General features: G+C 37.8%; 1 protein-coding gene across 4 annotated transcripts in view; it reads left to right on the top strand.

Annotated features, from left to right (window-relative positions):
• The window catches only part of ADAMTS19 (ADAM metallopeptidase with thrombospondin type 1 motif 19), a 189406-nt gene that overhangs the window by 44302 nt on the left and 129570 nt on the right, over positions 1 to 15534 (top strand). For all 4 annotated transcript variants that reach the window (XM_064140285.1, XM_064140284.1, XM_064140287.1 and 1 more), the window contains 4 exons: positions 4187 to 4352; positions 11700 to 11872; positions 12706 to 12789; positions 13694 to 13851. In XM_064140285.1, coding sequence (XP_063996355.1) covers positions 4187 to 4352; positions 11700 to 11872; positions 12706 to 12789; positions 13694 to 13851 — 581 coding nt within the window. The remainder of the gene's footprint in view (positions 1 to 4186; positions 4353 to 11699; positions 11873 to 12705; positions 12790 to 13693; positions 13852 to 15534) is intronic.

Here is a 15534-nt window from a genome sequence, read left to right as displayed (position 1 = left end):
GGTAACTACTTGCATAGATAGTCTTAGCAAAATAATTTCACTTTTAAGTTTCTATAACTTCTCACATTGATATAGCTTTATTAGAAGCAGTAGACTTGGTTGAGGTTTGCATAGAATGTGTGACAGAGTGCCAAATTCTTATATATGCTCCAAACAGGGAAAAAAATGGTGTTCTTTCAGGAAAGAAATGCTGGACAGACAAGATTAACAGGAGTGTTTCAACTTAGATCTAAGAAATGAGGAGATGTAGGAGTTATAAATTAATTTATTGGATGCAATTGCTCAGAATATTCAGTTATTTTTCATTCTTCATCACTTATCTATAATGTTTCTGATTGAATTTAAGGAAGAACCCAAGGCTTCATATTTCAGAAGAATTTCAATCTACCTGCTTTTTATGATTATTGGCATATTTCAGATATGAACTACTTTAACAGTTGTTATTCAGAGCTGGTGTTTCTGGATGACTTTTTTGTGTTTGCTTCTTCTAAGAAAGTGAAAAGTCTTGGTATAAAGTGAATGTATTTTATGGAAAACTTTCATTTACAAGGGCAAGTGTTCATTATAAGATACTTGTAGTTGATGTGACTCTATTGCAGAATGTTTCTGCTTAGTCCCATGTAGTGCTTTGCGTGCTCATTTGGTGAAGTCTGTCCTATACTCAACTTCTCACTCTACTGCTTAAAGTGAATAAGGAGCAGAGTCAGTACCCACTTCAGTCGTAGGGTTTTTTTCCAGATGGTATTGTACTGAGATTGAATCCTACTGAATTGTGCCTATGCTATGTGTAAGTTCTGTTTCAGATACAAAACTTGAAAATGCAGAGATCCATGAGTGCAAGGGGGAAAGTGGCATGCTATGTTACCTTTGTATGAGATAAATCCACCATCCCGGTAGGGTTTTCAGTTGGAGTTGTAAGTAGCGGCAGCTTTTCAGATGACTTTTGGGAGGTGGATTGGTTCCTCTGAACTCATTTACAGTTCTGCCTCAGAATGATACTATCTTTAGTACTTTTTTTGCGCCTTACATTGCTATGTATTTTCATTGTGTGGAGGTTTTGCCATTTGAACTTTCTGAAGCCTATTTTTGCCTTAGCATCCAATGTCTATATTGAGCCACAAAGATGATTAAGGGAATGGAGCATCTCTCTTACGAGGAGAGACTGAGGGTGCTGGGGATCTTTAGCTTGGAAAAGAGGAGACTGAGAGCTGACCTCTGTAATGTTTATTAATATGTAAATGGTGAGTGCTAAGAGGATGGACCCAGGCTGTGCTCAGTGATGCTCAGTGTCAGGACAAGGGGCAATAGGAGGAAATTGGGGTATAGGAAGTTTCATGTAAGAATGAGGAAGATTTTTTTCACAGTGAGGGTGAGAAACACTGGAACAGGCTTATCAGAGGAGTTGTGGAGTCTCCTTCTCTGAAGATTCAGAACCCACCTGGAAACATTCCTGTGTGATCTGGTATAGGTGATCCTGCTCTGATAAGGGGTTTGGACTAGACGATCTTTCAATGTCCCTTCCAGCACTTGACATTCTGTGATTCTGTGGTCTAAAAAAACACATTGAAACTGGGGCTTTAATGCATGACTTCTATTTTCTCTGCTTTCTGTGTTTAGTTTTGGGTTAGAAGGTCTTTTAATCGTTGCAAAAAAAATAAGGGCATGGCTGCCAAGGATGTGGTTTCATCTTCTCTTTTCTGGCTGTGAAATTGCCCAAGACATGAAACAATAGTATTTTTTTTCCCCCAAAGTAGTCAAAATTATCGCAGAGGGCATGCTGGAGTGTGTCCAGAGAAGGGCCAAGAGGATGATCAGAGGGCTGGAGCACCTCTCTTATGAGGACAGAAAGAGTTGGGACGGTTCAATCGGAAGAAAAGGAGACCTCGAGGTGACCTTCTTGTGGCCTTCCAGTATCTGAAGGGGGCCTACAAAAGAGCTGGGGAGGGACTTTCTAGGCTATCAGGTAGTGACAGGACTTGGGGGAATGTAGCAAAGCTGAAGATGGGTAGGTTCAGCCTGGACATGAGGAGGAAGTTGTTCAGCATGAGAGTGGTGAGAACCTGGAATAGGTTGCCCAAGGAGGTGGTTGAGGCCCCATCTCTGGATGTGTTTAAGATTGGAAGGGGCTCTGGCTAGGCTGATCTAGGGTAGGGTGTCCCTGGGCATGGCAGGGAGTTGGAACTAGATGATCCTTGTGGTCCCTTCTGACCCTGACTGAATCGATCATTATAAAGTAATAGCAATACATAAGTAGTTAATCTCTCAATGTTTAACATTTAAAGATCATCTACTAAAGTAAGTGCAAAATGGAAACAGAACAAAGAAACTGAGCTACCTTTACGTTTCAGTACAGTGTTAATGATGACCTGTCAGCATCTGTTCAGCGTTCTATCGTGAATGTGGACAAAAAAAAAAAAATAGATATATTCACATTTATTTAAAGTGGTTGTGCAAAGATTTTGCTGGGGTTTGCTTTTCAAAATAACTTCCACTTACATTTGAGGGAAACAGTATTTTGTACCACCTATAAAATTTGATTTTTTTTTTCCTTTGCTTGGATTGGAATTTCCTTTCGATGATTTATACATATGTCAGACAGAATACCTTATATGATAACGGTACCTATGTAATTCACAGTATCACACAGTATCACAGTATTATCAGGGTTGGAAGAGTCCTCACAGATCATCAAGTCCAACCCTTTACCACAGAGCTCAAGGCTAGACCATGGCACCAAGTGCCACGTCCAACCTTGCCTTGAACAGCCCCAGGGACAGCGACTCCACCACCTCCCCGGGCAGCCCATTCCAGTGTCCAATGACTCTCTCAGTGAAGAACTTTCTCCTCACCTCAAGCCTAAATTTCCCCTGGCGTAGCCTGAGGCTGTGTCCTCTCGTTCTGGTGCTGGCCACCTGAGAGAAGAGAGCAACCTCCTCCTGGCCACAACCACCCCTCAGATAGTTGTAGACAGCAATAAGGTCTCCCCTGAGCCTCCTCTTCTCCAGGCTAAACAATCCCAGCTCCCTCAGCCTCTCCTCGTAGGGCTGTGCTCAAGGCCTCTCACCAGCCTTGTTGCCCTTCTCTGGACACGCTCAAGCATCTCAGTGTCCCTCCTAAACTGGGGGGCCCAGAGCTGAACACAGTACTCAAGGTGTGGTCTAACCAGTGCAGAGTACAGGGGCAGAGTGACCTCCCTGCTCCTGCTGACCACACCATTCCTGATGCAGGCCATCAGAAACAATAATGTTTTCTATGTGTTTTTCATTCGTACTACATGGAGGCATACAGAAGATCTCTGCTCCTCATAGCCAGACGCACCACATTGTTTTGTTCCTGTAGCAAAACTGTTTCATAGGTTTTTAAGTTTAGAGAATGAGAATGTTAACTGTCAGTCTTGCTGATGACATTTTCTAGGAGAAATAAAATGCTTTTTGTCTCCAGCTTAACTTGAAATTTGAGCTGAGTTAGATTTTATATGGTATTTTTTTATATATATTTTATAGTATTTATTTTTTTGATTTTGGCCAGACTCTTAGGATATTAGATATGCATCTAGTGTGTTACCTTTTTATATATGTTTGCATGTAAAAATATGTTGGGGTGTGTAGAAATATCTTGGGGTGGGGGGAACGCTAAATGGCAGTATTAGAATGTTTTTATGTTTTAGCTGCTGGCAACCAGAAGGGAATGCTGTATCTTTTACAAAATATTTTTAATTTTCATTTTTAATTTGAGTGTAGAAGAAGTGTCAAATGATGGCTTACACATCTTCATAGTTGTTTGTGTTGTTATTTATAGATTGTTCCTGTCACTCCATGAAATACAGTTATCTAGAAATGTGACAATATACTAAGCTGTAAAAATAGCGTATAGACTTCTCTGTATGTGCTGTACATATTTAAATGACCCCATGGGTCTCCCAAAGCAAACTTTCAACATTCCAGGTCTTTTACCATGCATCTGCTACTGGCGTGTGGCCACCCACCCACACAGTTTTAGATTAAATAAATGAAATTTATTCTAGTTTACTTAAGTAGAAAGGCTTGTAAAATGTAAAGGTAGTCATCTTCTTGCAAGGCTAAGAAAAGGGGTTCTTAAAGTTTAGCAGGTCTTTTAATTCTGGAGGTCTGTGCTCAGCTCCATACTTTCTTAAATTCTTATGTGTTCCTTTTGTTTTCCTTTGCAGATGGGGTTTATACAGATTAATGAGGACTTCATATTTATTGAGCCACTCAATCACACTTTGGCTGTGACAGGTCATGCACACAGGGTGTACAGACGAAAAAGGTCCACAGAGGAGAAAATTTCTGAAAAGACAACCTCTCAGAATCAGTACTGTGGTGTTGTTACAGGTAATATACTAATCTCACAAGTAAGTTCTAATGTGGTGGACGTATTTTTAAGACGTGTGGATAGTGGTTAAATAAGCTCCCAACAAATGTGTGTCTGATTTTACTTATAGCAGTAACTAGAAACTTATGGTAAACTTCAAATGGCTGTCTTTTCACTTATCAGAAGAGAGATCTCTCTGTTGAGAAGCAAACACTGCTTCTTAGTGTCCAGAAGGTAGAAACCTTCAGGTCAATGTTTCTACTTCAACTGAATAATTACTTAATTACTCAGTATATGCAGTGTTTGTACTAATTTGCCTTTTTTTTTTTTTTTTTTTTGAAACAGTAGTACATTTCACTCCAGGTTCAGTCAGTAATGTCTTGAACTTCCAAATAGGTCTAACTTGAATTGAAAGGATTTTTATAACAATGTCGTTCTATGATTGACACCTAAAAGAACTGTGGGAACTAATCCTAACACATCCATCTCAGTGGTGGGTAGAAAAAGTAGTTGAAGTAGAAGGGTTTCAACAGAAGTTTAAAATACAATGGTGACAGTAATTTTGAATGGAAATGGCAAAAGCAGCTTTTGTGAAAGGTGACATTCTGTTCCAGCTTCTTAATAAGCTACCCTTCTTCAAAGGATAGAGGACATATCAGTCTTTTGACCTTAGCATGAGCTCATTATGTTTCCAATATTGCTGTGGTACATTATTTTTTTTCAGGAAATGAAACATAGTGAGTTCAACATTTTTAGGCATTTTTTTTCTTAGATCTCCTAATGTAGTATAGGTGAGATACTGATGAAGTGATAAAAAATAGTGGAGCTACAGTGACATGGCTAGAAAGCTGGATTATATGACATTTGGAATGAAGCAGGAGGAGCTAGATTGTTTCAAACAGATACAGAAAGGTAAAGGAAGCATGCAGCTGCATTTTATAAATACTGCTTTTATGATTAGGAAACCATCTGCAGGTTGAAATCAAAGATTAATTAGCAAGCAAAGGCTCCTTTGTAGTTGTTAAAAAGAATTAAATAAATTATAGTATCATTAAGGTTGGAAAAGACTTTTAAGATCATTGAGCCCAACTAACATGACCACTAAATTATACCCATACATGCTTCTTTAGCACCTCCAAGGACTCTGACTCCATCATCTCCCGGGGCAGCCTTTTCCAACACCTCACCACTTTTTCAGTAAAGAATTTTTTTGTAATATCCAGTATAAAATTCTAGTGGTGGAATTTAAGTCCCATTGCTAGTTACTTGGGAGAGGACACTTATACCTGCCCCATTACAAGCCCCTTTCAGGTAGTTGTAGAGAGCCATGTAGAGAGCAGGCTCTGTTCTTCTCTTCTAGGTATTATATTGCATTACCACTACTTATCCAGAAGTGCAGTTTTCTATAACAGCATAAGTAGTTCACATAAAGTAAAGCTAATTATTCTTGTTGGTGGTGAGATCATGCATGTCAACATGTTTGTGAGTGAGAGAAAGAAAATAAAAAATGTGCATGGTTTCTACACTGGGAAAGGGGAGATGGGCATCAAACAGCAAACCATGGCATGCGTGGAAATTAGAAAAGATGCAAACTCTTCTGTAAGGACATTATTTTTCTGTCATGTTCATTATCAGTCATCTCTTCTTTTATGCTTTAAAATGGGTAAGTCAGCTTATTGTCTTCTAATAATTATTCCCAAGGATCTAACTCTGCGCAAATAATCTGTCAACAGATTCAACTATTTGCTTGAAATAAGTTTCATTGTCTCTGCTACCATCTTGAAATTTCAAAATAAGCTGTGCATAACTCATTAGCACCTTATTGCCAGGGGGGTATAAATATCTAGAATTTATGAATGATGTTATGTCCTAGCAAGAGCAATCCCTCCCTCTGCTGATACAGGTTACTTCACTAAATAGGGTTCCAGCAAGTTACATGCATAAAAGCCCTGTCTATGCTAAGAGCATTTTGCTCTTAGCATAGTGTCATGCCTTTAGCTGATACCACAAAAACATTTGTGATATGGGCACAGCCTTTAAGTTGTCTTGTAGCAACAAAAATAAGTCTTTACAATAGTATTTGAAAGTTTTAAGTCAAATTCTAAACGAGGATTTGAATGAAACAAAGATCAAACAGATCAGTATACAGGACTCTCTGATACTCGAGTTATGCACAGTGGCCTTTGTTGTAGCTTTATGACACAGAGAAGCTGTTATCTTGCCAGTGTGGCAACTTCTCAGCACTATAGATGTTATCATACAACGGGATCTCTTGCTTCTACAGCACTCATGTGTTAGATTAGGTAATGTGGGACAGGTACTTATGCAGCTGGTTTTGAGCCAAATTGACCTCAAAGACTGTCTACCTACACAGAAGATATGTATTGCCAGTGGTGGTTTGCAGTTATTAGAAAGAATGAACATCTATGATGTACATGGTGAAGGGTTGGAAGTAGTAGTTTTTCATGCACAGTTAGAAGAGGCAAAGAAAATACTTCTGTTATCTGTTACTTTTGTGGGCTGGATTGAAAGATGCTATACAGCCAAACTTGTTTGGAGGGAACAAAGAACTTGTTTTTGAAAAAGGGGAGTGTTTTTCTTATTAATTAGGGGAGGAAGAGAATTACACCAACAGAAGCAGATACCTTCTGGATTTGTGAGATTGTGTGTGAATATCCTTTTGTTGAATGTGTGTGTGATTTACTTACACAAGAGACCCAGCTGCAAGTGGTATATTGACTGCAAGAACTTTCTCTTCCAGTATAATGTTTGCATTTGCTAGTTATTTCTTAAAGTGTTCTAGTTTTCCCTGCTCCTTGTGTGTGTAAGTATCCAAACCATGCATTTCGAATCTTGTAAATAACTTTTCTGCTGAGATTTAATGTAAATAGTTTTCATAGTTATTAACAATTTGTGTTTGGATGTAAAAATGAATATAGATTATTAATTTTGCATAATTCATGACAAAGGCTAGTCATTTTACCTAACCTGTGGCCCTTGTTACAGGCCAATGGTTTAGTTGTGAGGGCTAAACTCCCTGATCCTCCAAAAGAAGAGTGAGGGGAAGAGTAACTCACATAACTCAGGGCTGAGATAAAGAGCAAAGAGTTTACTATAACATGAGATGTCATAAGCACAATGTGTGATTATCTTAGCTAATAATCTAATGAATAATACAATACATGATTACCTTATTTAGGTAATCATGTATTGTATTATTCATTAGATTATTAACTAAGATATTAGATTATTCATTAGATTATTAGCTAAGATATTAGCATGTATTGTATTAGGTTAGCCTATTTGCAGAAGAAGCAGAGTGAGATACAGAGGGAAAAAAAAACAAAGCAGCATAAAACAGCCAAAACCAGCAGCTACCTGACTCCCACCTGTTCTGCCACCATGCCTGCAGAAAAGAGCCAACACCCAAGAAGACAGAACCCAGGAGCAGCAACTGGGAACAGGAAGCCTCCCATGTATCAATCTGAACTTAAAATGCCATAATGCTTTGCTCTAGTTGGCACATTCATGTCTGAAACTGGCATGGCTGCAGCATGGTGTAGATAACACCAGCAGGTTCAATTCAATCCTTGACAGTTGTAAATCAAAAAATAATTCTCAAATACTCATTCCTTTTCACACAGACTGGTGATCCAGAGCTCTTACCTGGAATACAGCAAATCTGATTTTTTAATCCCTTCTGTATTTGGGATACTGGAAGCCTTCCCTTCACAGTTCTTGTGATAAACAATATTCTTAATTAAACTTATTCTTAATTATGAGCGTATTGTTCTTTCCATCCTATGGTGATGATGTCTTGCACAAAAAAGCCTGCAAGTTTCACTGGATCAAAACCAGATGAGTGACTTTATGGAATGTAGACTGTAAGACAGCTGGGAGAACTGTGATGGTTCTTTCTCTACAGCTTGGTTCCACGTGATAATTGTGATATAAAATGCATTAACAATCTTAGTCGTAGTTCTCTATCTGTAAGATTGCACTAGCTGGTGCTGCTTTAAGGTATTGATTTCCATGTCCTAGATCATAAACCAATTGCCAGTCTGCACTGGAACATCTAAATCCCTATCCAAACTATAGTGGAAGTGTAGCTCATATCTTCTTAAGCTCTGGGATATTCCTTCCCTAGCCAGAACACTGCAATTCCTGCGCGTCTAGGACACCCATTCTCTTTTCCCTAGGGAAAGAAACTCTGAAGTGCGATGGTGGTTGCTCTGTAGTCTGGGTCTCATATGGGTGTACTCAGGGAAATGCTGTTGTGTCTGGGGACTTAGAATCCATGTCCGTAAGTCCTGTGGTCAGAATCAGTTCTTAATTTTGGCTAATGCTTTATGCAACCTGTAATTATAGTTGTTGGATTTTCATCTCTTTAGTTGTCAGGGTTTTTTGCAAGGTGTGTGTGTGGGGCTGCAGACGTGGAAACATCATTTATTATTAACATTTCCGGTTATTTTCTCAAATGTCAGAGGTACTTGCTACAGTATTTCTAGTTTCCTTACTGGAGTAGTGGAGTATTGCTAGCTTTCTGTCAATTGAATTTCACTAATAATTATATATGGGATCTTTATATTTTCTGCAGCTGCACAAAACCTAGAAGGAAGAGTCCTTCTGTAGCATCTTGCAATATGCCAATGTAATTAAAATTTTAAATTTAAATCTTTAACCCCTAACAGGATTTTTTTTCAGTTAATCTGACTTTCATCTTGCTAGCACATGCATTACTGATGTAGGTAGGGTGTTTTGTAGCAATTGTAATCTCTCACATAAGGTACCTTCAGTAATGAGCAATTCTTTGTAATTTTGCTTTATTTATGAGTATACAGAAAAATGAATGACTTTGCCTAAAGTCCCTTTTGCCTGTTCTCTGGCAGTAATCATGACAATTGTTTGAATATTGTTAGTACCAAAATGGCTTCTGTTTATTTAAACGTCTTGGGGAAGAACTTAAGTTATTACATAAATAAATTTTAATCTGCTGTGGAATTCTGCCAGCAATTTGGAAGAGGTTGGCTGGCCAAGAACAGATTGTCCTTCAGTTTGTTAACCCAGCAGATATCTGAGGCAAATAATGGTCACTTCTTCTTGCAGCCAGCTTGTTTACTAGGATGTGCAGTCTTCTCATCCACTACAGTCCTAAAAGACAGAGGTTTAAACAGCAGAGGGGACTGCAGTGACCTTAGTGTATGTTGGATTTCATTGTGGGCTGTTGGCAGTTCTGAATACAGATGCACTGCTGATTAAAATTTCTAGAGAGGTGTGTTAGCAGACTTTTCTAACAGCCGTGATAATACTAAATTCAAAGTTTGTAACCATTAGGTGTTGGCCTTACAAAATGAACAATGAATAAGCTGTGTTGTTGGAAACTGCACTGGAATCAGTCACGACTCCTAGGAGGAAGGCAAATTGACTAGATGACTCACGAGAGATCTTTTTTAACCCAAATGAGTTTAGCATTTAAACGTAGATCTATAGACTACTCTAACAGTGTTAGATGCTTGCATGGTAAGTCATAGTTGTTATAGCGTATTGGGTGTGGGTTTTTTTGGCACAAATCCCGACACTGAGATTTCATTAAAAAATATTCTCAAAAGAGTAATGAAAACACACATAATGTTTTATAAACTAGGTTGTAGATCCACACTTAGCAAACATAAGTCAGAGAGTAGCTGTACATACAAGGCTAAGCAAGTGTCTAAAGGATCAAAATGGAACAGATTAAAATAGATTTTACATAGTTTATGAATTCATAAGTTGTTTCTGTTTCTAGGCATTCAAACACCAAATACTTATTTCTGGAGGAAAAAATACCTTTTTTTTCTTTTAGTAAATGTTTGTGTTTATTAGTGTTACTAAGTCTTGAATTTTTACTAGTTGTACAGGAATCAGTAAGCCTTTCTGTAGCAGGATGCACTAAATCACTCACATATGTAACTTCTAACTAATGACTACACAAAAAAGATACATAACCTGTTTTAAGGCATGGGTACTGTATACTTTGAAAGGTATATCTCTACCTGATATTTATGTGACGCATATATTAAATCACAGATCCTTATTTCATTGGCATCTTGTATTTTAAAGTTATTTTGTGAGTTCTGTGACTTTTCAGGCACATTTTTAGCGCTTTCCTGAGGAGTGACTTTTTTGGGTTTTTTTTGAGAGTAGTTATGTATTATAAAATGAACTGCAGGAACTTTGTTATTAGAGATGAGGCTGACTAACTGCAAAATAGCTCCTCAAAAATTCTTAATATTTAATGGTTTGTGGAACGTGTTTATATTTGTCATCTCGAGCATCACTTTAGTTATAAACAGAAAGCACAGTATTCTGTTGTGGAACAGCTGAATAGGACCAGTCACAGAGGTTTTTTTTCTTCCCAAAAATATCTACCTGAGTTTGCGTATTACGACAGGGAGTTAAATTTTATATTTTATTTTAAGGAAAATTATTTTAAATGTCATTGCTAACTCCTGTATGCATATCTCTGGCCTCCTGGCTTGAACTGTTTCTGTGTAAATAGTTTTTCTATTCCTATATATACTGCAGTGGTAATGGGGATTTGGTTGTGTTTTCAAAGAGGAAACTTAGAAAGAGGACTAAATTTTGGCTTGCAATAAATGTAACAGGGGCTTGATTTCGAGCTTTCTGTAGGGTTAGAAGCCTGTTTCCAGGGTTTGCTTTTGTTTCACTTTAGCTGTTTATACAGACGACAGCACTGGCTTTGAAGTCATTAACAGAACTTCCCTTTTTTTGTTTCCAGAAACCTATGTCCTGCATGTAATTTCTCTGTCATTTCGCTGTCTCTTTCATCCTTGCAAGGCACTGAGTAGTTCCATGTATTTTCTTAATATTGAATTTGTGCCATTATAGATATCCTTGCTCTCTTTTAGCCCAGGATACCATGACTTTATGTTTTTATTTCTGTGCAGTTTATGAAGATGGACAGAAAACATTTCTGCAATCTCAGACCATCTCCCTATGAAGTGTAACATGAGTTTATCTTTTGAGGTCCCTTCTAGCCTCTGACATTCTATGATTGTATTATTTTCCCACAAACCAAACTAGAAGGTGTATATGTATATGTAAATATGTTACAATGAGGTACACAAAGAACCTACACAGACTTTATTTGAGCAGTTTTGTAAGATGCCTCTTATTTTGGTGTGAACCAACGTTTAGTACAGACCTTCAGTTTGAGCCTGAGCATTGGTTGGGCTAATTAAGCATGTACTAGAGTTCACAGGTATTGCATTCCTCAGTTATACCATAATGACAGATAGCGAATCCTAGAAGTACTGTAGGAGTATTTTGAAGGATGAGATTGTTAAGCAACGTTTTTTGTTTAACAGATAAAAGAAAATCCAAGAATCAAAAAGGATCAGAAAATAGAAGAGGAAAACGATACTCTTACAAGTTACCTCAGGAGTACAATATAGAAACTGTTGTGGTGGCAGACCCAGCTATGGTTTCGTATCATGGAACAGATGCTGCCAGAAGATTTATTCTAACCATCTTAAACATGGTAGGAAATTTAAAATTAATTTTGGCATTTTTCTATCAATGTAAGCACAGCAGAGTCTCCTTTTTTAATTATTCTGACTGACCATCTGTAATGGACAGTCAGTACATAGCCATCAACAGACTATGAAGGCTTCCTCTATGCATTTTGCAGCAGAAAACTGTGGTGCTGCAGGCTTGTCTAGACTGTCTGGTCTTCTTCAACAAAGCTAGAAAGTGAAGAGTATGTTTTTTTGGTTATTTTTTGGTACTGCTGGTAAGGCTGGGTTACTGGGTGATTTCTCGTGAAGTAGTGTGCTTACTGTGAAAAGATGACATTGCTTTTGTGAAGAATTGCATGATCCTTAGCACCTGAAAAAAAACCCACGAAGCATAATGCACTCAATTACATCCCTTCCCAGCTCTATCTGGAAGTGTAGGACACTAATTTGGTGCAGGAAAGCAGCCTCTTAAATATAAACCAGGAAATACTGTCCTGAAGAAAGTGTATGAGATGAACAATAAATACAAACTTTTAACTATACTGAATGATAGGAAGAGTTGTTGCCACATACTGGCTCAGACCAATGAGCCATTCTGGATTTAAATGAACAGAATTATTGTGTGAGTAGTATTATATGCATGTGTAAGTATTGAGAGAAGCAAGGTACAATTTGTGAAGTGGTGATGGTCAGTGAGAGGAAAAGGTATTGTATGCTCCCAGGATGAGTACTGCTTAAACTTTGCTTTTTCTTCAGATCAAACAGCAGAATATGAGATTTTTTTTAGATTGAGTTTATGTTACTTCAGTCTATCATGCACTGTGTGCAATACAAACACTTTTTTTTTTTCCTTTAGGTTTTTAACCTTTTCCAGCATAAGAGCCTTGGGCTTCAAGTAAATCTTCGTGTGACAAAACTTGTCCTCCTTCATGAGACTCCAGTAAGTGTATATTGTCTCTGTCTTAGCCTGTAATGCAACTTAGCTTTTTGCTTGCAATATTCACTGACATGAACAGCTGTCAAATTTTCCCAGTTAACCTTTTGTCTATTACTTAGTTAGTTGTGCTGCTGGCTAACTCAGCAAAGATTAGGCATCTCCTAATTTTATGTCCTCCATATACTGAGATTTTAGTGTGTATGCAGTTGACAGTCAATCAAATGAAGTTTCCTTGTAGAAATCAGCTAGTTCATATCAAAATCTGCTTGTGCATTCGTATAGCTCAAGGCAAAAATGATCTCTCTTATGCCCAGTGGACAGTAGAACTGATGTTCCTTATCAGCCAGTGCCTAGATGAGTAAGAGATACCATGACATAGCAGTATTCTTTCACTGCACCTTTCAGGCACCATCTCAAATACTGTTCTGTCATTCTGAAGGAAAACAAGTGAGCAGTAGCTTGACTGAGACTATTGACCTATTGTTTATACATCATATTTCAGCACAATATAAACTTGTTTTTTTTTTCTAAAAAATAATATGAAAATGCTTTGTATTTTAATTAATGAATGAGATTCCCTCACATGTTTCTAATTATGTGGGTTTTTTTGTTATTAGAAAGTGTTCCTCTATTTAGTGTCCTCCAAAATTTAATTTCATGTTCAAATTCAGGATCCTTCTATCATTTATCTTCACTGTGGATAGTGAAAAAGCAGCAAATGAATGAGACAAGTTCAGATGAACAGATCCAATGCATGCCTCTCAGTGTACTATGTGCTTTTGAAACTCATGTCATTCTACTGTCAAAATATTGTGCCATAAAAAGGAGAACAATTTTGCAAAGTAAAAAAATAAATACTCTCAATTCTATTTACAGAATCCTCATTTTAATTGTTTTTTGTTTCCAGACAGATATGTATATTGGACATCATGGGGAAAAAATGCTGGAAAGCTTCTGCAAATGGCAACATGAAGAATTTGGCAAGAAGAATGATATACACTTAGAAATGTCAACAAGCTGGGGAGAAGACACATCTTCAGTGGATGCAGCCATACTGATAACAAGGTAAAATACTGAAAAATAAGAATTAAAAAATAAAAGAAAAAAATATAGTTGCCTAATGTGAACCAAAGGTTCCCACCAGAGTTAGGATTATTTTTTGTAGTAAGGAAGAATACAACTTGAGGCTTCTTTAGAGAACTCAAAAGTGATGGTAAAAGGGTGGTTCAGAAAGTAATAGTTCCCAGGTGGTAAAGATCTGAAATGGTTTCCTCTTCGGCTAGAAAGCTGAGGCCATAGTTTGGATGCCTCTCTTCAGTGCTTCTTAAGAAACAGCACAGACAGACCTGTAGATAACTTTAATTCAAAACATGAAAGCATACATAAACAATTCAGGGATGGATCACCATGACGTTAGGCACATTACTGTGTTATGCTTCCCTTTAATGGATCTAGAGCTATTATGTTTCATCGTGTGCTGTATGTACATCATGTATACATTATGTGCTTTCCAGACACAGGGATATGAACCTAGATCTGCAGTTCTTTAAGAATCAAACAGTTGAAACATTCAGAAGGAAATAGGCCTCCAGCTCACTTCTTTCTCCTCGGCAGATGCTGTCATGATTGAGGTTGTAAGTGATTTGCAGGGCAATCCATTTTGATGTCCAGACAGAATACAGCCATCATCCAGGGAAAAGGACAGAATGATGTTTCAGCTGGTCTAGAGGTGAAGTTAGTGCCATTTTTGAGGTGGACTTAAGACTAGATGAACTTGCAGAGTTCTTTTCCAAAGAAAATGCCTGTGATTGTTATATGGGAACCCTCTTTCACTGCACCATGATAGTTGGTGGCATAGTATTCTGAAGCTATGTGTAACCTTTAAAGTTAAGTGTAACCTTATACCATGTATTCAGGGCAATCTCAATAGAAGCTGTATGCATTTTGAAAGATCACTTTACATTCTGATTATTCCAATATCTGGAATCTGTTTAAAATTTATGAATCAGAAAAATGCTTCCCAAAATTTCCTTGTTTTGGAGAGCCAGTCACATACAGGAAGCAGGAAATTAAGAAGTCCAAATTGTCAGTACTTTTGCTATTCAGTCTCTTACCTGTCCTAGCAAAGCCTGTATTCATCTCTTCTTATTGTTGGGGCCTTGAGGGGACAAATCAGTTTTTGTTACACATTTATATGTTAGCTAGGGAGTAGTCCTTCACACAGGGTCCTCTGAAAGCATAAGAAATAATATTCTCAGTAAAAGACTTTAATTAGCTTATCAGAAAACTTGTGACAGACTAGAAAGACATTTTTCTGAGTAAGAACCAAACCTGATTTTCATAGCAGTGAGTGTATTGATGGTGGAAGAGTCTAGGTGAGGGAAAGATGTGAGTAGAAGGAAAGAGTTGAACTTGGGTCAAGCCATACCATATATGCCATATGCTTAATGAGCAGAACTAAAGAGGAGTAGACTTCCTGGTTGCACTTTGTGTCTGTGCCAGGAGCAATTGCATACTGCTTATTTGCTTAAAATGCTCTCACCTATCCTATGACTCTCTTACTTGAGACAGCAAAGGCACTCAGCAGTGCCTGCATCAACAGCAGCAGCTTGAGGGATGTTCCAGTGCTTCAAGGCTGCATTCTTTAGCTGTAGGGTGTATCTGACAAATAGTAAGATACTATGAAATAAAGCAAGTAACACCTTCTTCCTATCATTTTTTTCATCTTGGCATTGACAAGCTTTTGTG

This window comes from Pogoniulus pusillus, chromosome Z (genome assembly GCF_015220805.1).
Source record: "Pogoniulus pusillus isolate bPogPus1 chromosome Z, bPogPus1.pri, whole genome shotgun sequence".
Taxonomy (NCBI): Eukaryota; Metazoa; Chordata; class Aves; order Piciformes; family Lybiidae; genus Pogoniulus; species Pogoniulus pusillus.
The sequence above is the reverse complement of the archived record's forward strand: the minus strand, read 5'-3'. Positions and strand labels throughout refer to the sequence as shown.